This window comes from Triturus cristatus, chromosome 2_1, assembly GCF_964204655.1.
Source record: "Triturus cristatus chromosome 2_1, aTriCri1.1, whole genome shotgun sequence".
In the NCBI taxonomy this organism is placed as follows: domain Eukaryota; kingdom Metazoa; phylum Chordata; class Amphibia; order Caudata; family Salamandridae; genus Triturus; species Triturus cristatus.
This window is the reverse complement of record NC_140581.1, coordinates 590,921,382-590,948,636: the sequence shown is the minus strand read 5'-3', so window position 1 is coordinate 590,948,636 and position 27,255 is coordinate 590,921,382. Positions and strand designations below refer to the sequence as shown.

Sequence of the window (27,255 nt, the reverse complement as noted above, 5' to 3'; positions counted from 1 at the left end):
GTTTTTTAGCTCACTGCACCATCCCAGCTCAGAACCTGGCTACATGCAAATTAGTCTGTACCTGTCCCAGTGCATGATGGGAACAGGGCAAACCAAACTACCAAGCCAATTCTTATACTGGGAAGGAAACAAGCTTCCGGGGACCGGTTTCTGGCATCACAGCCTTCGTCGGCCCGGCTTGCCTGAATCCTGATGGTGCAATGAGCAAGGGACTCACGTCTGAGCATACCCTCCCACACTGAGTGTGGATAAAATCGATTTGGGAAAAAGGGGGTGGTGATGGACAGAGTTTCTGAATGATGCAGAATACTCTTACCAAGTCAAGAGATCATGGTTTTAATCCATCACCGTTTTTTAGCTCACTGCACCATCCCAGCTCAGAACCTGGCTACATGCAAATTAGTCTGTACCTGTCCCAGTGCATGATGGGAACAGGGCAAACCAAACTACCAAGCCAATTCTTATACTGGGAAGGAAACAAGCTTCCGGGGACCGGTTTCTGGCATCACAGCCTTCGTCGGCCCGGCTTGCCTGAATCCTGATGGTGCAATGAGCAAGGGACTCACGTCTGAGCATACCCTCCCACACGGGCCCTGGTTTGCCCTGTTCCCATCATGCACTGGGACAGGTACAGACTAATTTGCATGTAGCCAGGTTCTGAGCTGGGATGGTGCAGTGAGCTAAAAAACGGTGATGGATTAAAACCATGATCTCTTGACTTGGTAAGAGTATTCTGCATCATTCAGAAACTCTGTCCATCACCACCCCCTTTTTCCCAAATCGATTTTATCCACACTCAGTGTGGGAGGGTATGCTCAGACGTGAGTCCCTTGCTCATTGCACCATCAGGATTCAGGCAAGCCGGGCCGACGAAGGCTGTGATGCCAGAAACCGGTCCCCGGAAGCTTGTTTCCTACCCAGTATAAGAATTGGCTTGGTAGTTTGGTTTGCCCTGTTCCCATCATGCACTGGGACAGGTACAGACTAATTTGCATGTAGCCAGGTTCTGAGCTGGGATGGTGCAGTGAGCTAAAAAACGGTGATGGATTAAAACCATGATCTCTTGACTTGGTAAGAGTATTCTGCATCATTCAGAAACTCTGTCCATCACCACCCCCTTTTTTCCCAAATCGCTCCAGGTATAGGGGCCGTTCGCGCGACCGGAGCCGTCGCTCCTCGGACTCTAAGTCTTCACCTTCAGAGTCCGGTAATCGACGCCATAAGAAGAAGTTGAAGAAGCGTGTTCGCTCTCCGACGTCCCCCCGTTGCTCCTGGGAGGCGGATGAGGGGGACAAGGGCTCCGCCCCTGCGGCTGCTCTGGAGCCTGGGAGTCCCGCGTCCTACCCGCTATACCCGGGTCCGTCGGCGACTCCCGAACAAGGCAAGAGTTTCTTGCTGCCTTGGACCGACTGTTTAGGCCTTTGGGCCCCGTGGTCCCGTGTCCAGATCCTGTTGACCCGGCGGCACCGCCTCCGGCGCCAGCCTCGGAGCCACTGGTTCCAGAGCCCGCGGCTCCGGCCCTGGCACTAAAGGGTGCAACGCTGCTGCCTCCGGCCCCGGCGCTGCCCTTGGCTCCGGCCCCAGCGCCGCCACAGGTGCCGCACTGTGTGCCGTTTATCCCGCCCCGGTTCTCGGACCATTTTGTTCCGACCTGGGATCCTCATTGGGATCTGGTTCCAGGTCGGCCCCGGCCGGCGCCGCTGCCGGCGGCGCTGGCCCCCTCTCCGACTCCGGTCCTACCGCCACGGCCGGCTCCTTCTACCCCGTAGCCGGGTGAGGACTGGGAGGGCTCCGAGGACCCCCTTGCGCGGAAGTGTGACTCCGAGCAGGATTGGGTGGATGACCTTCAAGATTCGGGTGAACTTGATGTGTCTTCTGTCCCGGATTTTGCCTCGCCCCCCCCCCCTACTATGGGGGAGGGCGCTTCCTACACTATGGTGCAGCGTCGAGCCGTGGAGACTCTCCATCTTGACCTCCTTATGGCGGCCCTTAAGACCAACCTCCTGACGGAGGTGCTCCAGACGGCGTCTACGTCGTCGGAGCCACTGCTCCCTTTCCTCTTGGGTACATGCTTGCGGCCAGCCTCGGGGGCAACTGTGGATAAGAACGTCGCTAGGTATCCTCGCCCGGCGTCTGGTGATCCTGCCTTCTTGACCACTCGCCCCACACCTGAGAGCCTGGTCGTTCAGGCCTCGACCTCGCAGAGTGTCTTTCCCTCGGCTCCGCCGGATAAGTACTCTAAGCGGCTGGACCAATATGGCAAGAGGTTGTTCTCCTCAGCCAGTTTGGGGATGAGGTCGGTTAATACCGCCTGCTTATTGGGCCGTTACTCCCACGCAGTGTGGGATTCGGTGGTGGCGGTTCTGCCTCAGTGCTCTGAGAAGGTCCAGGCTGACCTTTCCCAAGCGATTGCGGAGGGCAAGGATGCGGCGAAGTTTGCCATCAGGTGTGGTATGGACACCGCTGATTCGTTGGGCAGGGCGATTTCCACGACAGTGGCGTTGCAGCGCCACGCCTGGTTGCATTCCACTGGGTTCTCACCCGATGTCCAGAGCTCGCTCATGGACATGCCCTTCGATGGCTCCCGCTTCTTTGGTGATGAGGCTGACAATGCTTTGAAGCGCTTTAAAGACTCTTGTGCCACGGCCAAGTCTTTGGTTCTTTCCTCAAAAAACCCTGCCACGACGGGGTTTCGTTCCTTTCGTGGCCAGGGCAGGGGTACCCAGGCGCGCTCTTGTAGCAAGCCTGTGCAGAACCAGCCTCAGCGAGGCCGCGGACGTGGGTTCCCCAGGGGCGGGTCTGGCAACCTGCGTGTGGGTCAGTCCACTTCCACCCCCACTGCTTCCGCCTCGAAACCTTCCTAATCCGAGCTTCAGGGGGCACCCCACGCCAGTGGGTGGCAGGGTTCACCTCCACCACAGGCGTGAGATCACGTCGGACAAGTGGGTGCTGCAGATATTCTGCCAAGGTTACTCGCTCATTTTTCTATCCTCCCCTCCAGCCATGCCGCCTCGGTATCACCGCATGTCGGGGGATCATTTGGCCCTTCTCCGTCAGGAAGTCTCGGTCCTCCTGGCCAAGGGGGCCATCGAGCGCGTTCCTGGGCCAGAAGAAGGACGTGGTTGTTATTCCCACTACTTTCTGGTCCACAAGAAGGACAAGGGGGGCTTGCGCCCCATCTTGGACCTCTGGGACGTCAATCTCTTCCTCCGGAAGGAGAAGTTCAAGATGCTCACTCTGGCTCAGGTCCTGACTGCCCTGGACCCTGGAGACTGGATGGTAGCGTTGGACTTGAAGGACGCTTATTTTCACATCCCTGTCCTGCCGGCCCACCGGTGTTACCTGCGGTTCATGTTGGGCCAGGAGCATTTTCAGTTTGCCGTGCTCCCCTTCGGCCTTACCAGCGCCCCTCGGGTGTTCACAAAAGGGATGGCGGTGGTTGCAGCTCATCTGCGCAGGTCCGAGATGTCAGTCTTCCCCTACCTCGACGATTGGCTGTTGAGGGCGCGCTCGCCCCCGGCTGCCGTCTCCCACCTGCAGACTACGGCCAAACTCCTACATTTGCTGGGGTTCTCCATCAATGTGCCGAAGTCGCACCTGAGTCCCTCTCAGAAGCTCCCTTTCATCGGACGGTTCTGGATTCAACGTTGTTTCTGGTTTATCCTCCCGAGCAGCGAGTCCGGGATATTCAGGCTATGATTCCGATCTTTCAGCCTCTATCCCGGGTTTCGGTCAGGTTCATGTTGGGCCAGGAGCATTTTCAGTTTGCCGTGCTCCCCTTCGGCCTTACCAGCGCCCCTCGGGTGTTCACAAAAGGGATGGCGGTGGTTGCAGCTCATCTGCGCAGGTCCGAGATGTCAGTCTTCCCCTACCTCGACGATTGGCTGTTGAGGGCGCGCTCGCCCCCGGCTGCCGTCTTCCACCTGCAGACTACGGCCAAACTCCTACATTTGCTGGGGTTCTCCATCAATGTGCCGAAGTCGCACCTGAGTCCCTCTCAGAAGCTCCCTTTCATCGGACGGTTCTGGATTCAACGTTGTTTCTGGTTTATCCTCCCGAGCAGCGAGTCCGGGATATTCAGGCTATGATTCCGATCTTTCAGCCTTTATCCCGGGTTTCGGTCAGGATGATCCTCCGGCTGCTGGGCCTGATGGCCTCCTGCATCCTGCTGGTGATCCATGCCAGATGTCCTATGCGGGCTCTGCAGTGGGACCTGAAGTTCCAGTGGGCACAGCATCAGGGCGACCTGTACGGTCACGTCCAGATTTCGGAGGGCGCTGCACGGCAGTTGCAGTGGTGGCTCACGAACCGCGATTGGGTCAGTGGCAGATCCCTTCCCCAACCGGAGCACACAGTGGTGATGGATGCGTCCCTCCTGGGATGGGGTGGCCACATGGGAGAGGCGGAGATCAGAGGCCTCTGGTCTCCGGCGGAGTCCCGGCTCCATATCAACCTCCTGGAGCTGCGGCTGTTGGGCTACGGGCCTATTCTACTCGGGCCAAAGCAGCCACGACTGCACTGGGACAGGGAGTCCCCTTGCAAGACATCTGTCAGGCGGCGACGTGGGCTTCGCTGCACACGTTTGCGAGACATTACTGCCTGGACAGCCAAGTCCGGAGGGATGGCCACTTTGGCCGTTCTGTTCTCCAGGACTTTCTGGTGTGATCTTGGTTCGCAGACCCACCACCGGGGTTGGTATTGCTGGGGTATCTATTCTAAGGTGAGGAATCTAACTAACGTGTTTCTTTCAGATGAACAAGTTACTTACCTTCGGTAACGATGTATCTGTAAGAAACATTAGTTAGTTAGATTCCTCACCGACCCACCCAGCCTCCCCGTTCTGCGAACCGACATCTAGGGTTAAGGTTCTCCCTTTCAGGGCCCTAGATTTTTTGGCACCAGTGTCGGTCTCTTGCATGGCTCAGCGTCCGTGGCGCGGAAAGCTATGTACAAGAACTGACGTCAGCGCGCGAGGGCGGCGTCTAAGTACTCCGACGTCATTCCGGCGCACGACGCCAACGACGGACGCGGAGCCGCAGACGACGCCTAGTGACGCGCAAGGGGTATTGCTACAAAAATCTTTCCGGATCCAGCCTGGGGATATTCTAAGGTGAGGAATCTAACTAATGTTTCTTACAGATACATCGTTACCGAAGGTAAGTAACTTGTTCTTTTGGGAGACTTATTTCAATTATCTCCTTTTGTTCCTTCATGGGCTTTACGTTAGGCATCTGTGAACATACTTACAACAGGAGAACTCTTTTTAAAATATGTTTGAAAGGATGTCTCTGCCTTTTTTGGAAATGGAGGCTTTATTTATTACGCGTCTGAAAAATTGCATGAATTCTCACCAAATTCCACATCTACATGTCCACAATGTCAACATAATAATATTGGCGATTGGTGGTATATGTTTGTAAAAGACCTATACCTTGCTACTTTTGCTATAGGATATTTTAATTTCCAGTCTAAGATTATGATACACAGATAGATCCCTCCCCAAAAGCCATTTATTTGGGACTGTCCAATGATGCAAACCAATTATTCAAATCCACACAAACCAGGTTTTTTTATTGGTCTTATTGCTTTATATGACTTATTAGAAGAAGTCTACTTTGCCTTCATTCGAACAATGATATACACAACAGGCTCTGTCTAGTCCCCAACAAGAACACACATTTACAAGAATATGGGACAATTGTTTATGAAGTCTGGGCACCGTCAATCCCCTTTTTTTCTCCCCTATATCCCAGATATACCTGTACAGTTGACTTGACATGTTACTGTTATGTATTGTGCATTTCCCAATTCTAAAAACCACAAGGTTTACCTGTAAATCTGTTTAACTGACTTTTTTCTTAGATGTCATTAATTTATTGTTCTTTTGAATGCCCTTCACTGTTTAACTTCGCTTTAGAAGTTAATTGTCATTCAGAACAGCTGTCCGCAGATTGTTCTAATAACAAATATTGTAAAAGTGATCTTTTGTCATGACTCACTGAATCACAGGTGTTAAAGTGTTAGCACTTCTTTGTTATTCCTCTAGCAGCATTGTGATGTCTTTTTCTTTTGTCTTTGTATGGTTAGTGATCCTCTTTGAGAATCACCTATAGTCGTTATTCTATGTTATTGTCTATATAGTATGGTTAAAGAGGAAGCAGATTTTTCTCTGTTGGACTTGTGACAGCCATTTTGAAACCACAAGTTAGTCTAGCATCTCTGTTACGCCAGGGAAGTAGACTGTATAGTAGTAGTAGGTAACTTCTCAATTAATGCATTACATCTGTCGACTAGCCTATGGTTGAAACCTCTTCCTGTTTCTCTAGTCACTTTTTCCCCTCCCAAAGTGCTCTGAAGCAACAATATGACAACATGAGAGCTGTTTTATGACAATAAATTGAATACAAAGAAGATATTTCTCCTCCCGCGATGGGCTCGGGCATCGAGCCTAGAAGCCAAGTGTCGAGCTTCTGGTCCGCTACTGCTGGAGGGCCATAGCTAGCACTGACACAAGGCTTCAGATCTGACACCCATCAACACCGGAATGGCCATCAAAGACTCTGCATCTGGCGCCAACAACATCCTCGATGCATACCGTTTCCTCAGCGCCAGCACCGAAACTTGCATTGAAGCTGACCTTTGCTCTGAAAACTCCATCTGCACTTAAAACACCATTAATTCTAGTGGGACACCAACCACTTTCGGCACTGAAGATCCCGACGCCAAAAGCTTCGTTCTCTGTGGCTGCCGACGACAAGGGTTCCTGTGTGCAATATGTATAATATGTGATAATAGTTTAGCTCAAAGGCAGTGCTCATGGGTAAAGGTATGTCGAAGAGAGAATTGAAATTGTACAGAACACGAAAATCAAGGTTATTTGCTGTTTATGTAAATTATATATTCAAGTTAATCAAAAAAGATGCGCGGGATCCCAAGTGTGCATAGAACCTATATTTCAAAGGTGACAGTTTGAGACATAATATAGGTTTCAAATTATACAAAACGACCATAACATAAATCTACAATAGTTATTTGGTGGGGGCGCATTCGCAGGATTCGACTGTTTTGAGGATGTGGACACCCATCAACAGGGTATCCACATCAACTACCTGGAGCTGCTGGCCATCCAGCTGGCACTCACAGCATTTACTTTTAACAGTCAGCACAAGGAGGTCCTAATTTCCCAGACAACATGACCACCATGTTCTACCTACAGCAGCAGGGCAGCACACACTCACCAGAGTTGCTGGCGTTTGCTCTGGGCATTTGACAGTGGGCACTCCATCACAGAGTCCATTTACTGGCAGATTACCTGCAGATCTACTCGGCAGGATGCATCAACAAGTTCACATGTGGGAGCTCCACCCATAAGTCATACTTCTGTAATTGGCGGTGTCCCTACGTAGACCTCTTCACCACTGCTAAAACAACGAAATGCTCAGGCTTCGCCTCCAGGTACCCTCACCCGCAGTCCATTAGCAATGCACTATGGATGAACTGGTCAGAGATATTTATCTGAGCTTTTCCGCCTGTTCCACTTCTTTTGCTTGTGGTTCGGAAGCTTCGGCAAACATCTCACTCTCTTCTTGGTGGCTCCCACAATGGGCAGACAGCCTTGTTTCACCACACTACTCGACCTGTCTCTAGTGCCGCACGAGAAGCTGCCCAACCTGCCAGACCTCCTCATGCAGACCCAGGGCACAGTCAGGCAGCCGAATCTTGCGATCTGGCTCTCAAGGTCCTAGAATTTTGCTACGTCAACCTACATCAGGAGTGCATGACCATTTTAAAGGAGACAAGCGAAATGGAAGAGGTATGCACACTATTGTCTTCCCAGGCACATTGAACCTCTCAAGGCAGCAGTCCAAGACATTGTCCATAATCTGCTTCACTTGCAGAAGTCAGGCCTCGCTTATACTTCCATCAGACTTCACTTGAGTGCAGTTGCAGCTTACCTTCAGGACAGGGAACCCACTTCACTTTTTAGGATTCCAGTCATTAAGGCCTTCATGGTGGGACAACCTGCCCCTGTGTGGAACCTTAACATGGGAACCTTAACAGTCTTCTCACAAGAATTATGGGCCCTCCTTTCAAAAACGTCACTCTTGCCCTTTACAGTTCCTTCCCTGAAGGGTGAGCGTCCTAGTGACCATCACCTCTCTTAGGCTTGTTAGTGAGCTATAGTATAGTAGCCCTCGGACAAACCCAGTGTTCCTCCTCAAGGTGGTCTCTTCGTTCCACTTAAATGAAACTATTGAACTCCCAGTGTTCCTTCCACTTCCAGATTTCTTCACACAGTAGTTGTCAAAAGTGCCCTCATGTACTACATCCACAGCGGAAAACCCTTCTGTAAAACATAGCAGTTCTTAGTTTCTTTCTCCAGACCACACAAGGGTCATGCTCTCTCCAAAGCGGGAATAACACGGAGGTTGGTTAAATGTATACAGAACTGTTACGCCGAAGCCAATAGACCTGTACCTGTCCCTTCCAGACCCCACTTCTCTACTTGCAAAAAGGGGTAATCTATGGATTTGTTGGGTAACATTCCTATAGCTGACATCTGCAAGCCAGCTCTGTGGTCTACTCCACACACTTTCACAGAACACTACTGTGGGAATTTCCTAGTACGCCAACTAGCTAATGTCCAGGCTGTACAATGTACACTTTTCCAGTCATCTCCAGAATCCTCCGCCTAGCCACCGCTTAGGGGAGAACTGTTTTACAGTCTGTGCACTGCATGTGCATCTACAGCTACATATGCCCCAAGCAAAAAATGTTACTTCCCTGTAAGCATCTGTTAGTGGCATGTAGTGCTGTTGATTCACATGTGCCCACCTTCCTCCTCGGAAGCCTTTGGTTGTTGCAGATTCCTTTCTTCTTTCTTTGCATGATCATCTTCCTCTGTGCCTCTTAGTTTGATTTTTATCCTCTCCCGCCATGCAGAAAAACAATCTAACAATAGAACTGATTCCCATATGCATTACCAGTAATAGGCGCAGTCACTATACCTCGTGACTTAGGCTTTTTCGAAGAAAAAACAGATGCACATGTCCGAGCCCAAAACTAGATAGCAGGAGTATGTACAGCATTTGAATATACAATACTAGACACCGCGAACAGATGCTTACAGGGTAAGTAACATTTTCCTTCTAGAGGTTGAGCATTGATTTTTACATTTTGGTAGAGCAAGCAAAGAATTATGATCAGTAAACAAATTTCGATAGAAGTAGCGTTGTTCAATTTTTTTTAAATGGCAGCAATTTTCATCAATTTTATCTTGACGAAATGGATTATTACTCTTTTCCTGATCCTCCCAAATGACATTTTATTGCTAAGCTAGGAGAACATTTTAAAATGTTCCTTGGCTTGAAAGGTATATTTTTGTTGTATGCCATGCTGCTCCTTTGATGTTGAAGAGACTCATGTTTGGGAAGAGTGGGCAAGTGCTTTGTAACTGGACTGTGACCTCTTTTCACTTCTCTTTATGTTTCTATATTTTACTTCAAAAGTTGTTTGAGTGCACTTGTATTTTTCCTGGCATGAAGGTAGAACTTGCTACAATAACATAATTATAGTACAACACTTGAATATAATGATCCTGAATCATATTTTCGTTCCTGATGAACAGTGCTTTAAATTATATCTGAGCAGATGATTCACTTTAAATATGATCTGCCAATTTTTTGTTGCATTAAAAAGTGTGACTTAAAACTACTTGTGACTTTTTACAGACCCATTGGGTAGCTTAATGTGATGTGGTGTCAAAGCATGACTTTTACTTGTCGATCTTCTGTGTTGTCTTGAGCTTTATTGTTCAATGAGACAACTTCAGCCCCCTTCCCAACCAAAGGAAGGGGACTGAAGTTTCTAGAGAAATCAGTCAGAACCCTCAACTCCATCCCTAAAGGTACAGTCAAAGGTTAAGTCAGGATCTAAAATGTTGTAGACAAGAACCTTGTCATTGACCCATCAATGGAATAATGCAAACAAGGCACGAAGCAACAGCATCAATGCCGAGAACGACAACACCGACAATAACCGCGTATGCGATGGCTGAGTTGATGGCAACACTGCAGACTGACCGCGTTGAGGGAGAGCTCAATGATGACTCACGAGTCTTCATCGACGCATAAACCACTGTTGGCGCAGATTGTACAACAAGACCTTCAAAGGTCATACTCATTTCTGATAAAGGAATTAGAGTACAAATTCTGCTGGAACACACATCTCCTAATAAAGTGTCATCTTTCCCACCTAGGCATTTACTAGACTCAAAATACTCTGACGATGAGTGTTCCTTTAAAGCTACTTACAGCCCATCTTAATTAAACTCCACATATCAACAGGGTGGTGATGGCGATCACTATATGAGAGGGAAATATATTTATTCCCTGAACAAACACTATCTTAACCAGGTACACAAACAAGGGACATAGAATGTTTTCAGGAACATTATGAGTACGACCAAGCGGGAAAAGTATACCATTATTAGGAAGAACCTCTGATGCTGATGTGCTCAACTGTGGTTAAGAACGTACTCCTAATGGTAACAGATTAATATAAGCGATTGTCTGAACAAACCAAATCACCAGGAATGCAGACCTATACCCGCCCTTCAGCACCCGGTATACCAAAGACCATGCTATGTTCTACTAGTCCAAGTTTACCTTTTCAAACCATAGAAACTCTTCCTAAAAGACCTACTATACCACCCACACATGAGAGCATATACTTTGATGACCAAGAAAGAGGTGAAATTCCAGATGAACATTCAGCTGATGATGGAACAGTGAGATGCCTACATAGCTGCTTTCGCTACTCCACCTACTGCACCTCCAGTTAACTTACCACTCGATGATATAGGTAGATTTCATGCATTGCTTAAGAGAGCATCAAAAAGATTTGACCTTCCATTGCCTGTCAACCTAACTGAACGTTTCTTGTATGACTTTGTAGAATTAACTAGAAAGGCAGTAAAGATTATTGATATCATAGACTGTGTCTGGGCAGAGGGTTTAAAGTTTATGAAGACCCCATCAACAGTTGCAGCTAATATTCCCCTCCTAAATGAGAAATGCAAGGCCTATAAATATTCTACAGCATGTCTCATAGATTATCCAAGACCTGATTGTGATTATTGGGCAGCCCAGAGAAGATCAAGGAACCCTTCTGTCTCTTGCTTTGTACCTTCTGAAAAAGAAGGAAGCAGACTAGACAAATGAAGAAAACTATTCTCAGCGATGGCGGCTACTGCTAGAGCTTCCAGTGCTCTTGCAATATTGGGAAGATATAACCGACAGATGTGGTTGGACTTGAGCTCTATTCTAGAGCATCTTCTGGAAGACAAGAAAAATTTTACAAAGTCTATTAACCGAGAGGGAGAAAGAGCAATCTCTGAGATAATCAACTTAGCAATGGTTATAGGCTCAACAGACTTCTGGCTGTTAGCAGGAGTTGCTGTTCTTAGATGGCAGGAACAGTTCAAAGCTACATCTTTCAACACTGAAGTCGTTATGAAGATTATTGACATGTGAAAGTGGGTAGGAACGCACTGCTTTCATGAGACAGCGCCATTACCCCATAACGTCTTGGTAGTTGTAGTTCTGTTTTTCACACAATGTTCATAACATTTTTCAGCTAATACCGTCTTTTGAAATCGTATCTCTAGACACCAGTGTTTCGGGATTCCTCCCTCATCAGTAGATAATATTTAAGGGGTGCTGGACATGCTTTCAGTTTTCTCAGGTATAATCCCACTCATAGCGTACAGGCGTTCCAAAGCTCGTCAGCTTGGGTGCGGCTTACAAGAGCCTTTTATTAGTGAAAGTGGGTAGGAACGCACTGCTTGCATGTTACAGTGCCATTACCCCATAGCGTCTTGTTAGTTGTAGTTCAGTTTTTCACACAAAGTTCATATTTTTCAGTATGTTTCGGAACCCAGCCCTTTTGGGGTGCCAAATGGAGAGGTCAATTCCCTGATAGAGGAAGGTTCCAGCCTTGTGATTACCAACGTTAACAGCCGATTCAGCAGGGCTACAATGAACAATACCGCCATAAACAATATACACAACCTCTTTCCTTAGCCTACTCCAGACCGGCGCCTCAGAGAAAAACATCAACACAACAATGATCGCAGACCTCTTTTAGATGCTGGTGCTATTATCTTGGCCCAGGCCATGAGTGCCTTTCAACTCACAGGAGGGCAAATTTACAACTCTTATGAAAATTGTTGGAAGTCTATCCCAACAGACTACTGAATTCTGGAATTAGTTTTAAGGCAGCACACAATAGAATTTCCCTACATGCCACCTCAAAAGAGGTCATTCCAACATCTTCCCCATTTAAATTTGGAAATAAAAGAATTACTTCAAAAAGGAGCAATAGAGATCGAGCCCTGCAATCAGAAAAACCCTCTATTTTTTTCATCTTAAGAAAGAAATAAGGCAATTCGAGATCATTCCTAGATCTAAATATTTTTGAATGTTGACTTCAGGAAATTCTACATCAAGGGAGATTGCATAACATCCACAGACCTCCAAGATGTTTTCTTTCACATTCCTGTGGCTCCAGCCCACACAAAGCACTTGAGATGCAAAGTGGTCAGCCACCATTACCAGTTCAGAGTACTCCCTTTCGGCCTCAAGTCTGCCCCACACATTTTCTCCAAGTTCATATCCCCGTGGACGCTTATCTCAGAAGATTGGACCACCAAATTTTCACTAAACTCTACTAGTGTCATGTCAATGTCCTATCCCTTGGAAGGACAAAAGACTCTATGAAAGCTTGTATTCAGCATTTCAACAATCTAGGTTTACCCCTCAACAGGGTAACATTTTCAATAACAGCAAAAAAGATAATACATTTCTAAGAGCAGTTCTAGACGCATACCAGGACAAGGTATTTCCTACAAAGGAAAGGGTACATGGAATATCTACTAAAAAAGATTCTACTTCTATACGCATGTACAGATCCTTCCTCAGCATGATGCCACCCTGCATCCCTCGTATTCCAAATTGCTGGTTACAAATGAGACAGTTCATGGAAGAACTAGACAATCAATGGTCACGAGACCAAGGATGCTTCGAGGACTTTGTCAAAATTAGAAGAAGATTAAGGAAGCGATACACTGCAGAACTAGAGAAAATAATGTAGCAGTATGACTGACCTTTCTCCATTCATCCCCATATTCGTAATGACCACATAAGTCTCCACAGAAGGAGCTCATCTTCAAGACTTACAGGTCAATAAAAAATGTTGATTTCAAGAATATCAGATGCATATTAATCTTTTTGAACTGCAATCCTTAGCCTAGAGCCCTAGGCTTTCCTCCTGAGGATTTCAGGGTCCTCCATACTGGCATGCACGGCCACGACAATGACTGTAAATAAACAACCTTGGAAAAACAAGGTCAAGACTACTGTCCACAGAAGCACAGTACATTTGGAAGTGGACTACAAAGCACAATCTCACTTTGAAAGCTGAACATGTTTCAGGTGCCAGCAACCAATGGTTTGACATCCTTTGTCAAATTTCAAAGAAGTGTAACAATTGGATGATCACAAATTAAAAAACATCTTTTTCAAGGATGGGGAACTCCTAAACTGTCTGTTTGGACCAACAAGAACGACAAATGCAATTTTTATGCCAGCAGGTTCTCTCAAGTCAGATCATTTGGCAAATGTATTACACACAGCATGGGCAGGAATCCTGGCCTGTCCGTCCCTCAGATTCATTTGGTGCTGAACTAATAAACATGTTGAGAAGAGAATTATGCTGTTTCATTCTGATAGCCCAACATGGCCCAGACAATTCTGGTATACAGAGCGACTTCTCTTTTCAGAGTGTGCTCACATTCCTCTCAAACGATAAGTCTTAACGATCCACAAGGGTCAAGTGCTAAATCCGAAGTAGCTCGGTTTATTAGCCTTGCTCCTGAGCACAATGAATATCATCTCATAGACATCTCAGATGATTGCAGAGATATACTTGCAAAGACCAGAGAAGATTCTAAAAACTAAACCTGCAAAGCCAAATTGAAAGTTTTTGTATTTGGTGATCTGCTCAAAATGTCAATCATCCTACGCAGTTATCTACAGAACTGACCCTTCCTTATCTGCTTGCTCTGAAACAATCATGTCTGTCTCATTCTTCAATGAAGAACTCCTTGGCAGCCGTCTTTCGAATCACAAGAGCAAACAGATCATCCCTACGGTCAGAGAGAGAGAACTAATTAAAGGTAATTTCAGTTTTTTCCTCCCATCAGGAAACCTCCCATTCTATGGCACCTTAATAGCATTTTAACGCAGTTATACTTGACAACCTCAATATATGCAGTTCAATTAATTGGATTTTTGCCCTTTTGGTCCTGTTTTATTAATTAAACACTACTCTATTTTCTAAATATGTTGTGGGCTCCTTTTGTGGTGTGTTTTCACTGTATTACTGTTTGAAGTGTTGCACAAATACTTTTAACATTGCTTCTATGTTAAGCCTGACTGCCCTATGCCACGCTACCAAGGGTGTGAGCACAGGTTTATTTGGGGTTTGCTTGTGCCTTACCCTGACAAGGATTATGGTTGCTGCTAGACCAGGTCTACAGCCCAATCAACCAATCTAATTTCTTACAAACACATATAATGAAACTTACGTTTGAACCTATTCCTAAGGCAGATTTAAAACCTCTGTCTTGGAAATCAGCTCTGCCACTTGCTCTAACACCAGCAAGACAAGAGCATAAGTGTTGGGATAGAAAAATCCTCTGCATGGTCACAGACCTGCACCCCTTCCCTGAGGGCCTAACTGACACTAAGGATCTCCAAAACAGATTTTGGTTGTCATAGGCAAACGCAGATCATGTGTGTGCACCATGACATAGGCCTGTCTCAAGGATTGTGGTCATGTTGGACTGGGAGGGACATCCAAAGTCCTACCCTCATAGTACTGGAAGGCTGCTGCCTTCATCAGGAGTTAAGCAATACAAACTTGGTGGTGGTGATGGAGCAGGATGGCAGCGTGCTGTGTAGTGATCAGTAGGAGTGGACAGGTCCTTTCTAACCTGTGTCAGTAGGATACAAGCTCAATCGTTTTTAAAGTTTTGCTGCTGTGTGCTTAATTCATCCTTGGCCTATATCTGTTTGTTATGAAGTGCTGTGCAGGGCTGGGGTGATGTATTTGTGCTGGGTGTGTATGTGCCTGGGTAGGGTACAAGACAGGGATAATGCAGCACTGAGCAGTGCATGCATGTTCAATGCATGTGCTGGATGTATGTGTGCCTATGAGTGGTACAGTACCTGAAGGATGTAGTGTTGTGGAGTGTGTTCAGGATAAATGCATATACTGGATGTATGTGTACCTGTGAGTAGTACAGTGCCTGAAGGGTGTAGTGTGCTTGTTAAATGCATATGCCTGGTGTACCTGTGCATATGAGTGGTACAGTATAGTGGGATACATTGCTGGGCAGTGCACTCATGTTAAATGCAAGTACTGGCTGTATGTGTGCCTGAGTACTACGGTACAGGAGATTGCAGTATCATGCAATGCATGTATGCTTTATTCATGATTGGGTGTGTGTGTCTGTGGATGGAACAATACATGGAAGGCCCTGGATTCCATTTTAGGAGACCCAAGCCTGCATGGTGAAACATGGAGAGGAGGTAGAGAGATCCCCTCAGACCGAATTGAGTATTGCTGCATTCCTATAAGCTGAGAGAGAGACACACTCGGGAGGGGAGAGTGAGGCGTCCCCTGTGCACTTCAAAGGGTGCTCTGTGATTCAGTGAGAAGTTGCATAAAAGGGTCTGAGCACATCTCAGGAAGGAGATTGGGGCGATAAGAAAATCATAAAGAGTAGGGCTGTAGGCTCTGGGTAACCTTTTGATGCACACATCATTGTGGCTGACATCCAGGCGTGAACTCTAGTCACTCTGATGGTGCGTGTGTGGTACTATCAGCTGTGGAGACCCTCATGCTGTTACAGACAGCTTTTCAAGAGGGTGCAGAGAGAGGACACGTCAAAAGAAGCAGATACCCAACATAAAACTTTAAAGACTGGCCCTAAATCACATTGGGTGTCCAGAAATGGACTATAAGAAAGGGAGTTTGAGAATAGAATCTTGCTGAGAGCAGCGAACAGAGGCATAGGGAACCTAGAAACGGCAAGAGCCTGGTGGAGACTAGTGGATGATCTAAGAACACCGGACCTACAGGGAAGGGACAATGAGATGGAAACACAGAGTGTATAAGATAGGACGAGAGCTGACCCCCCCCCCCCCTCGCCGCACACAAACCCCAGACGATAGAAGAAGAAGCGAACGCACACCGCCTGAAAATATAAACTGAGAATAAAACGACTTGTTCCGGGGGGAGGAAGGGGGGAGGGATTGGGAGTTAGAACTGGTTGAACATGTTGAAGAATGGAAGGACAGTGCACCAGAATGAAGTCAAATAAATCCAGATGTATTCCAAAATATATATTCTTTATTTTTGAGTTTAAAATGTGGACATCAGCCAACGCGTTTTGTTCCGTAAAGAACTTCGTCAGGGCAGAAGTGTCTATGTCTGGTATCACTCAAACGATATCCAACAGTCAATAACCCTTGTGGAACCCACTAATATTTATCGAATTTCTAACTGTTAGTCGGATTACGGGACGAAAGGTGCGTACTTCGACATTGACGAGGATCTGGCTTTTAATCCTTCACATGAATTGATGTAATTGGAAGTCAGTGGGATGTTGAAACTATCATACGATTTGTGAATCTAGTCCTTCAAAGAAATTCGATAAATATTAAATATTAACCCTTGTGGAACCCACTGACTGTTGGATATCGTTTGAGTGATACCAGACATAGACACTTCTGCCCTGACGGAGTTCCTTTCGGAACGAAACGCGTTGGCTGATGTCCAAATTTTAAACTCAAAAGTCAAAAATAAAGAATATATATTTTGGAATACATCTGGATTTATTTGACTTCATTCTGGTGCACCGTCCTTCCATTCTTGAATCTTCCTATCTGGTTTCCAGTGGAGAATAAGTGCTGCATACACCAGATGAGATTGCACAGACAATATACTCAATTGTTCACTTAAGAAGCTGAGGTGCAGAACCTTGGTCAGCCGCATTTTGTTTTTTCCATTGGTTGAACATATTGAACTGATTCTTTTGTAGAGACATTAAAACAGAAAAGAGGAAGAGCAATGCAACACATCCATATGAACATGTAAATGTTTTGATGAACGCTCATTTGAATACTATGTGAACCAAATGCCAATAAAATCTGTTTTTATAAAAAAAAATTAAAAAAGGGGGAGTTTGAGCCCCCAACATTTGCTATCTGCTTAGAAGCCAGATGGGCTGTGTGAGGAGGGGAAGCTCAGCAAGGCTTCTGTCTGTGACCAGGATAGTGGGCCATGGCCTGCTAATCTCCCTGCTGGGTGAGGGAAAGCCACCCAGGGAATCCAAGATCAAGCCCTATGAGTCTGAAGCACAAGCGGATGCCTGCTTGCCTAGACCAGTGTGCCTTGTGAGGAAGAAGAGTGCGTTGAAGGAACAAGGTCCAGTGAGGAACCCTGTTGAGTGGACTCTTGGTGTGAGGAAACGACTCCTGCACCAATTGGGGCATTGTCCGTGTACAGGACAGAGTCAGTGATCCCTGTATGCCAGGACAGGACTGCTGTGAATTAAGCCATGTACCTGCTATGTCGATCGGGCCAAAGCCTGTATGCTGTGCCAAAACAGCAACACTGTATGCCTGCAGGGCCCGTTGTGAAGAAGACTGATGTGCGATAAGGGCTGTAGCCTTCTGTTGTAGCTGGTGGCGACCATGTATGCCAGGAGGGGCCCCCATGAAGAAAACTTCCATGCCGTAAGTGCCTAGCCTTGTGCGTTAGTGGACGGCAACCCTTTATGCCAGGAGTCTCAGCTGGGAAAAAGACTGCTGTGCTGTAAGGGCCGTAGCCTTGTGCGGTACCCAGTGGTGACCAAAAGGGCCTGTATTAAGAATTTCAACATGCCGATCAGGCAGTAGCCTTTAGACTGAGTTGCGGTGACCCCGTATGTCTGGGGTCAGCGGGAGCACCAGGGACTGCGATTGGTTCTGCCCACATGAGTTAGGATGCCGTGAGAGCACCTACTCAACCATCACCCAGGCGAGGGACCCAAGACAAGTTCATCCCAACCACCCCTCACTGGGAAATGAACGGAACTATTACCCTGCAGAAGGAGCCACAGAGAGCCTCCGGTTGCTTCCGGAGCACAACTGTGAATGAGAGCCTCTGCACCCGCTGAGTGTTATCACCTGTGCCGCTTGCAGACGACTCATTGGAACTCCGCTGCCAGCCGCTGTGAGCGCCCACAAATAGGATGCACTCAGGAACTTTGAATGCTTCACTCCTGCTGGTGTGGTTAAGACTGGCTTTAGGCATATTGTCCCTGTGGAACTTGCTGCTAAATTAGCATGGTATCGCAGGAACACTATTGAGTTTGAGGCTTGGACTTTTGGTGGGGTATACCCTGGATGTTACCAATAGTGAATGGGGATTTACTACAATTTTTTACGTGAGGAGTGAGTGGCACAAGTAACTGCTAAAGTACCGCTAGGAGCCCCAGCCAAGGGGAGGACTGTGCAATTGTGAATGTCATATTTTGCCTTTAGTTAGCAGTAGAAATAAAATACTTTTCTTATTACATAAAAGTGAATATTTAGGAGGACAAGGATTTATAGCTGCTGTGCGCATTTTGAGTTGGGAGCCTGTGTACACTATTTAGTATCCACCTCCCTTCTGAGCGAGTCTTGGACTGCTCCGACCACTCTATCCTGAGTGTCGAGTGCAGAAAGGGGTACAAGGCCCAGTTGCTCGGAATCCACATTAGGACAGACCCTAAGAAATGAGGAGCAAAAGGCGTCAAGCCCCAGGGTTGGGTCCAGTGGCCCCTGCGTACCCCGTGGCCATCTGAAAAAGTTTCTGACAGTGAGATATGATCCACTTCTTGTTGCTTGCAGGCATCACCCCACCCACCCCCACACACACACACACAAAGGGATATGTATTTTCCAAGGAGAGAAGCACGAGTTTCAGCAACCGTAGTCCCTCTGTCGTCTACAAGGTCGTCCCCAATAATGTATTGTACCAGCTTATTCCACAATGACATACATTATTTGCAGTGTTCATCAGTCAGATTCCCAGAGTAGCTACATGGAAGAACACCCACATGTTTACCTGGCACTGCTGTCTTGATTCAGCAGTTTAAATGAAACAGCAGTGGGGCAATTGGCCCTTCGCTGTATTTTCTTATATGGTAACCAGATTAACAAAAGTAAATATTTTCATCCAACTCCGTCCAACCACTGCTAATGCTGCTGTTGATGTAAAACTAAAGTGTTTTTCTATAATAATCACCGGATTGTACAGGTCATATTTACTGTTTGCTATTCTGACTCAAGCATGCACCACCCTCCTCCCAAGTAAACACATCCCTGTGCAAGAAATCTGAGGTAAAGTAGCCCTTGAGGCGAGAGCGCGCTCAGAATGGCATGAGTCTGATCTTTTCTAATGATGTGGACAGGCTAACAATGTGGTTTCTCCAAGCTATTAAAGCTCAGTTTAGCTTTTGTACCGCTTAATTATTATAATACTGTGAGACTCCTGCATCGATGGTGGGGATCATTCAAGCATATCAATATTTGAAAGATAATACTGGAGAACTACAGCATATTTGTCAGTATCTTGTTTTTTCTCATTTTAAAATGTTATTCTGCATAGGTGTACTAAACGTTTCTTGGTTTGAGCTAAGGACAGCATTCTTGAGTGCTAGAATCAGAAATCCATATCTTGGAAGAGATTTGTATCCAGATATTGGTCTGCTCTGGAACTGACATAATGGCCTGCTTCCAGGCCCAAGCAGGTCTTTGGCATGCCCAATATGCAGTTAAACTGACGGCCTATTTTTTTTTATAGTCACATAGCAATTCGAAGACTAGAATGCAACACATTAGAGAATTATTGCTTTCCCCCCAAAATGGCGCTTGGGAGCAGCCCACTAAAACTAAAGAAAAAACTGCGCGCAAAAACAGCACACAACCTTTCTTTTCAAGTAGCCAGTTCATAGTCCGATCAATGATGGGTAATATACCATCACTCCTAGCACAACAAGCACATGTATGAGCTGTTGTTACAAATAATGGACTGTTCCTTCTGAACTTACATTGTGTAATCTAGAGAGCGTTTCCACAATTGCAAGTTAACCAAAGTTCTTATTTCTTCTAGTTTTCAGGCAGCATTACGAGCAGATCCAAAGGATTCAAATTGCTGGGAATGTCTAGGAGAGGCATACTTGAGTAGAGGAGGATACACAACGGCTTTAAAGTCATTCACCAAAGCCAGCGAACTCAACCCAGAATCTATTTATAGTATCTATAAGGTTGCAGCTATCAAGCAGACACTGGGAAAGTATAAAGAATCCGTAACTGAGTACCAACACATTATCAAGAAGTCGAAGGATTATGTGCCAGCTCTGAAAGGTATGTTTAAAATAACCAGTTTTCCTTTTCTGTTGTTAATGCGTCTTGTTAAATCCAATTGCAGAATGTCTTCAGAACAATTTGATCTACAGATCCCGCTTGTAGACTAAAATATTTTCACACATTACTTTTTTTGTCTGCGTTTTAGAATAGGATTTGTTATCAATTAGCAGGTGTAATAAAGCTTCAGACACCTTTCCTTTTTATTTTATTTTTATTTTTACAAATAAATTTCTCTCCCTCCGCTCACTCCAAGTATGCCCTTCTTAAATAGCTGAAAAAATGCAGTTATTATTGACTGAGTTTGTCGGATATTGGTAGAAACGACTGAATGTTGGAAACGAAAGCTAGAAAATGATTCCATGTTCACTCAAAGCACTATTGTGGTCTCTTAAAATTCACTTTCGATATAAAGAATGCCCTTTGCATGTAGTACTTCTCTTCAGATTCATTACTTAACTTTTGGATAATGTGCATTGAGCTAAAAGGGTGTTTTATGACCGCTTTTGGCCAGCTGTTAGCCGAGTAATTATGACACGGTCTGTCTGATTGTAACTGACATCTTGAAATCTTCCCACAATTTTATGCTGTAGGACTTGGCGGAAATAGTTAAGTATTCTAACTGTTTTCATATAAAGCCTTACAATATAAGGCTGTCTATACAATAAAACTGCATTGTATGATGTCACTTGTAACCTCCTTTGAAGCGTGCTTGAGATATCCAAAGCAGTCTCAACTTAGGTGGTTGATCTGAGGAATAAGGTGAGGATGGAGTAGCCTGTACTGCTCACTGTGGGTATATCATTTTACAAACCATACCACCCTCCACCTGCGCTTGTCTTCATTCAGACACAAGCATGATAGATCTACTATCAACTCCATCTCAAAGAATGTGGTGACACACTCCTATGTTGCACTAATCCTCCTAATTTTGCAGAGCAGCTTACTCATATTTCAGGTACTTTAGCAGCCATTGCATGTGTGTTTGCCAATTATTTCAGTAGCGTGTGCCTTACAATCGAGGATTCCTACAAGCTGCCTGTATTGTGATGTGAAAAAGGAAGCACACCCTGTTAAGATTGTATGGTTTTAGATATAAATATATATCCGACCGTCATCTATTTCTCACCCATTTCTAATGGTAGGTAAATCTAACTTCATTTGACAAATAATTCACCCAAACTTTACTTTGTCATAATTCTTTTTTTATAATTAGACAAGAATTCATGTTTTTTTTTATCTCACTGCTTAAATTCCTCCATTTCCACTGTAACTGTACACTTCAACAGCGCCTCATTTTTCATTCCTGCGTCAGTGATATCATGCGAGCAAGGTTGACCATAACTGGAGTGCGTGCATAATTCCTTTGTCTAGCAATTTGGGACCTTTGCAGTGCAGGTCAAAAGTATGCCCTTTGCTTATAACAAGACTTGGGGCCTGACTTAAATCTTGGTGTATGGATTACTCTGTCACAACAGTGACGAATATCCCGTTCACTGAAATATAAATCCCATAGGATATAATAGGGTTTATATTTTGACGGACGGGATATCTGTCACCGTTGTGATGGAGTAACCTGTCTGCCAAGATCTAAATCAGGTCCTTGATCTTCTAGAATGAGGACTTCTCTCTCCACCATTTACCTGTAGTGGTGCACCTCATGAGTATTCCTTACCACACCCTTCACCCAGGGAACACTGAAAAACGAATACATACCCTATTCCTCCACATTCCCACCATTCTCCAGCAACTCTTTAACCCCTTGTGTGCTTATGACGAGCCCAGCTCGACATGAGGCACAGTGGAGGTGTGCTCATGACGAGCTGGGCTCGTCATAACGGTCGTGCTCCGCCCACGCGTGATTGATTCCCCGCCTGTGCGGGAGAATCAATTAGCTCAGCTCGTCATGAGCACAGCTCCACTGTGCCTCGTGACGAGCTGGACTCGTCACGAGCACAGCGCCGCCGCCCCCTCCCCCCCCGCGCCGCAGGGGAATTACCCCTGCGGCGAAGGGGTTAAAAGTATACATCTTTGCTTCAGACCTTATTGTTTTGAGTTTGCTAACATGTTCAGGATAGAGAGACATTTCTCAGGTACTTTTCCCTTGTTCTGTATTTTCCTCTCACCCTTTGGGCTTTTTCCATGTGTTACTAATTTCTGTTTCTGCCTTTTCTCTATCATCTGAGTACTGTAATCTCTCTTCCCTTTCTGCAGATGCAGCTGGATACTCTGACTCCATTGTTTCCTCGGGCCTGCTTCTCCAATTCTTTTCCCTAGCACCTGCCCAGGCCTGAGTTTCTAAAGAAGCTAAAGAAAAGGTTCAGCCTGGCATATTATTTTTTGCGTGGCTGGAAAAATCACCATGTACAGCACCTGAATCTACTAGCTTGTATTTTACCTCTTGAAGGATTGCTGCGTTTATTGTACCTGCAGTGGTTAATACTGGAAGGGTATACGTGCATAGTTGATGAATTTTAGTAACTGCTCCACCCTGCCTCCTACAGTATTACTTCTATCTTGATATAATTTGAGATGTTGAGCAACTATAGCACTTTAAAAAAATAATTTTTATTAAGATTTTCATGATAGGGCGAACATAATACCTGGCATATATGTATAAACAAAGATGTAAGTATAAAATAAAGGAGATGAGCTGTAAAAATCCAGCAGGGTATATGACCAGTCTACAGATTATAGTGTAATTGTTGCAGTGTTGCAGAGAAATCCTGTAAGTAAGTGATCTCAGCATGAGATGAGTAGAGAGTCAGAAAACAGAGAATACACATAGTAACTAATGAAATAAAGCAACAAAGACTGGCGCAGGAATTATCAAGTTGAAAACCACACCTGTTGTGAGCATGTGGCATAGTAGAGGGTGGTGCGATGCGAGTGGCTACTGGGGGGTGGGGAGGGGGGTAGATTAGGCTGGCAACTACCAAGAAATCCAGGTGCAGAAACCTTGAGGTCATCATGCTGAATGAGGGGCAGCATAGTATGTAGGGAGGAAAAAGTTGAAGAGTGGAATGTTAGTGTGCAAACATGGGGCGAGCCTTGGACCGCAAAAGAGGAGGCAGGACATAGCCAGTAATTGTGGTTAGCAAACACATTAGTGGCAAGAGATCACTGGGGTCTGGTGTCATCCTTCTTGGCCCCCCATAGTCCAAGCAGCCGTTCACCCCAGCAGCCTGCTATAGGGTGTTTGCAGAGTCACTTATTCTTTCCCTGTGTAAAGCAGTACTCTCATCCTCCGCCCATTGCAACATGGCATCTGACTGCTGCTGCTACATAGGGGTGGTTACTCTTCCCGGTCAAGAATAAAAATCACTTAGCAAGTAGGAGAGACAGGTCCAAGAATTTGGATTTAGTCCTGTGGATTTTAGAGTGTTTACGAAGATCCAACAAGTGGTACTCAGCAGGCATGGAAATAGTTAGCACAGTGATTTTATAGACGAAAGCTGCACCACTCTGTGCCAAAAACTAGAGAGGTGCGGGCCACTCCCAAACATATGCAACAGGGATGCATCTAGGCATTTGAAATAGGAATCAAGGAACCATTGTTTCAGGAGTTTGTTTGTCAGGTACACTCTTTGGAATACATTAAATTGAATGTATTGGAAATGTGACTTTCGGGAGAGTTTATGGGAATCTTGGCCTACTCAGATTTATGAAAGGCTCTACTAATGTCAAGCTCCCATTCTTTCTGAGTAAATAAGCAATCTGCCTGAGGAGTGTGCTAGGGTGCCCCTTGCAAAGCCAAGTAATGATGGACGACCACCTCTTCATGGAGTATGGTGGTGCAAAGAAAGTGCGAGCGGTGCAGAAACTGACCATCTCTAGATAGGTTATGCTCTGCGTCAAAATCTGCTGCATACAGGCCATGAAGAATCCTCCTGAAGGCTTGAGGGCTCATTCCATCAGAGCATCTCTGCATCTCTGCACACGTTTACCAAACACTACTGTCTGGACAGTTGGGTCTGCAGAGATGGGCACTTTGCCTGTTTGGTCCTGCAGGACATCCTTGTATGGAATTGGTCCGCAGACCAACCTCCGAGGAAGCATTGCTTGGGCAGCTATTCAAAGGTAAGGAATCTGCAGCTATAAGTCTCTGTCAGATAGACAACATACTTGCCTTCGCTAATGCCTTATTTTGTAGAGACTATATCTAGCCACAGATTCCTTACTGACTCACCCATCCTCCCCGGTCTGCAAAATGATTTCTAGGGCTGCACCCTTTCAGGGCCCTAGTTTTACACTCCAGTGGTCAGTGATGTTCATGGCTATGCGCTTCTGGTGTGGAAAGTTGTGAAAAGTAACTGGCGTCCGCGTGCCTGGGTGATGCCTACATAGGTGCTGTGACTTCACTTCCGACGGCAACGATGCACACGGAACCAATCAACGCCACTTACTGGCGCGCAGGGTTACTGCTTCCAAAAAAATCTTCCTGGTCCAGTCTAACACCTGGGGAAATTCAATAGTAAATAATCTGTGACAAGATTTAGTCTCTACCAGATAAAGCTTTACCGAAGGTGAGTAACCTGCTCTGTAAAGCAATAGCAAGTGTGTACTATTTCTTTAGTGTTGCTTATCATTTAGAATGTGGATTGTAATTTTCATCTAGAACCTTTATTCATGGGTCATTCCAGCCGCTGGCTTCTATAGAGACTGGTACTCTGTTGTCGTGGGTTGCTTCAACAAACTCCGCCTTCTATTTGGATCTGACTCCACTATCTTCATTTTCTCATTCACCACTGCATATTATGGTGAAAGGAGTGGGGTAATCGAACAGTGAGGCAATTGGAAATCAGAACAAACCCACAGACAAAATCTATATGGGGAAATTCGGAAAGTCTCAAGGAAATATAGTGTACTTGTTTATAGGCTATGGCGTTCTTCTGCTAGGTGGAAATCCTGATGTTACCCTGTGGGCATTTGTGAATTCCCCAACTGCTGTGGCCCAAGGCATACGGATTCAGTGCATTGGAACTGATCTTCATAACAGCGCATCACATTGGATCTTCGTCATTCCAAGTTGACAACTTGTCGTCCCAGTGTGACGGCTTGTGATTCGTTAGCAAGAGGCTCAGCGAGCTCCACCACCTTTTTGTGTATAAAGTGTGTCTGACATATGATGCAGACAGCAATCTTGGTTTGTGAGATACGGCACTCGTGTGTTTATTGTGCGTCTGACTTAAGACGGAAGCAGCTTTTTTGGTTTGGGCAACTTGGCACTAGTAGGGGGGCAACGTGACTCTGACGTAAGATGCGGGCAGCCATTTTGGTTAAGGCTTGCCAGTTCTTCAAAGCTTTGTTAAACAGAAATTCCCTGAAGTTTTCCTAGTGGTTTGACTTGCATGTTCGCTATCTCATACCATTGCTGCTTTCTTTTTCTTTAGAGATACTGGAATAGGTGGGAAAATGTAATATCCTTGGTACTTGTTACCTTGGCCATTTCAAATATTTACCATGGCTTCTAGTTAAAGTGTAGTGCAGCCTCCTCCATTTCTCCATAGATCTGGTAAACCGGAAATCAGATGGAAGCAATAGTTGCGTATATTTGAGAACTGTTATGCTATATGTTATGTTATAAAGGATTTTATTGCACGCTCAATTACTCGAGAGTGTCCTGGCGCGGGCAGTTATCGGAGAACCTGAGAGACGGGAAGTTTGAATCTGCTAATTAAAAAGAAATGTTTTAAGTTGTTTCTTGAACGGACCGAGCTCCTGAATGCTCCAAATAGTCAAAGGGAGAGAATTCCAGGCCAACGAAGTTTTGACAGAGATAGACTGACCTCCCAGCCGAGACCTACGAAAACGGGGAATGATCATCAAGTGTTGGGGGGCTGAACGTAAGGCTCTATTAGGGACATAGAAGCTAAACCGCTTCCTTATGTATGCAGGACCCAGACCATGCAGCGTTCTGTGGGCCACCGTAAGACCTTTAAATTGCACTCTTTGAGCCACTGGGAGCCAGTGCAGGTCATGCAGATGCTTTCTCACATTAGATATTCTAGAGATGTTAAATAGAAGTCTGACAGTGGCGTTTTGAATCGTTTGCAATTTACTCAACAGAAAGCCGGGAATGCCACAGTAGAGGGCATTGGCGTAGTCTAAGCGGAAGAGAATGAGTGCCCGGGCGACTGTTTCCTTTGCTTGGCTAGGAAGTAGAGGAAAAAAATCTTCTAAGATTTAAGTATGCCAAAGCAAGCACCAGTGATTTTCCTAATTTGCACCGTAAAGCGGAGATCGTCGCCGAACCCTATTCCTAGGTTCTTAGCGGGCGCACCCACTGACTTTGGACGAGGAAAGTCATTTGGCCACAGATTTTCATAAAAGGCAGGAGGAAAAGAGCCATATAGCAAAACATCAGACTTATCCTCGTTGCACCCCAATTGGGCACGTGCCAGCCACTGAAACACGGAAGAGAGGCAATTCTGCGCTCGAAGTAGACAGGTCCCCATCATTCCAAGTGAATAGGAGCTGGGTGTCATCGGCATAGGTGATTATTTTCGCCCCCAGCTCCTCTGCCAGGTAAATAAGGGGTGTCAAATAGATGTTAAAAAGTAATGGGCTCAAGGTGGAACCTTGAGGGACTCCAGTAGCCACTTTCCTAGCAGTTGAGGAGAAGGGAGGTGACCAGACCTGCTGGGAACGGTCTTCCAAAAAAGATTTCAGCCAGTCCAAGGCAGAGCCCGCGATGCCGATGTTAGCCACGCGGGAGAGTAGGAGATGGTGGGAT

The 27,255-nt window shown here is 45.9% G+C and overlaps 1 protein-coding gene across 2 annotated transcripts in view; it reads left to right on the top strand.

Moving 5' to 3' along the window:
• SKIC3 (SKI3 subunit of superkiller complex) overlaps positions 1 to 27,255 on the top strand; it is a 1,406,584-nt gene that overhangs the window by 430,552 nt on the left and 948,777 nt on the right. For both annotated transcript variants that reach the window (XM_085632495.1, XM_085632494.1), the window contains exon 17: positions 20,266 to 20,519. In XM_085632495.1, the coding sequence (XP_085488621.1) occupies positions 20,266 to 20,519 (254 nt within the window). The remainder of the gene's footprint in view (positions 1 to 20,265; positions 20,520 to 27,255) is intronic.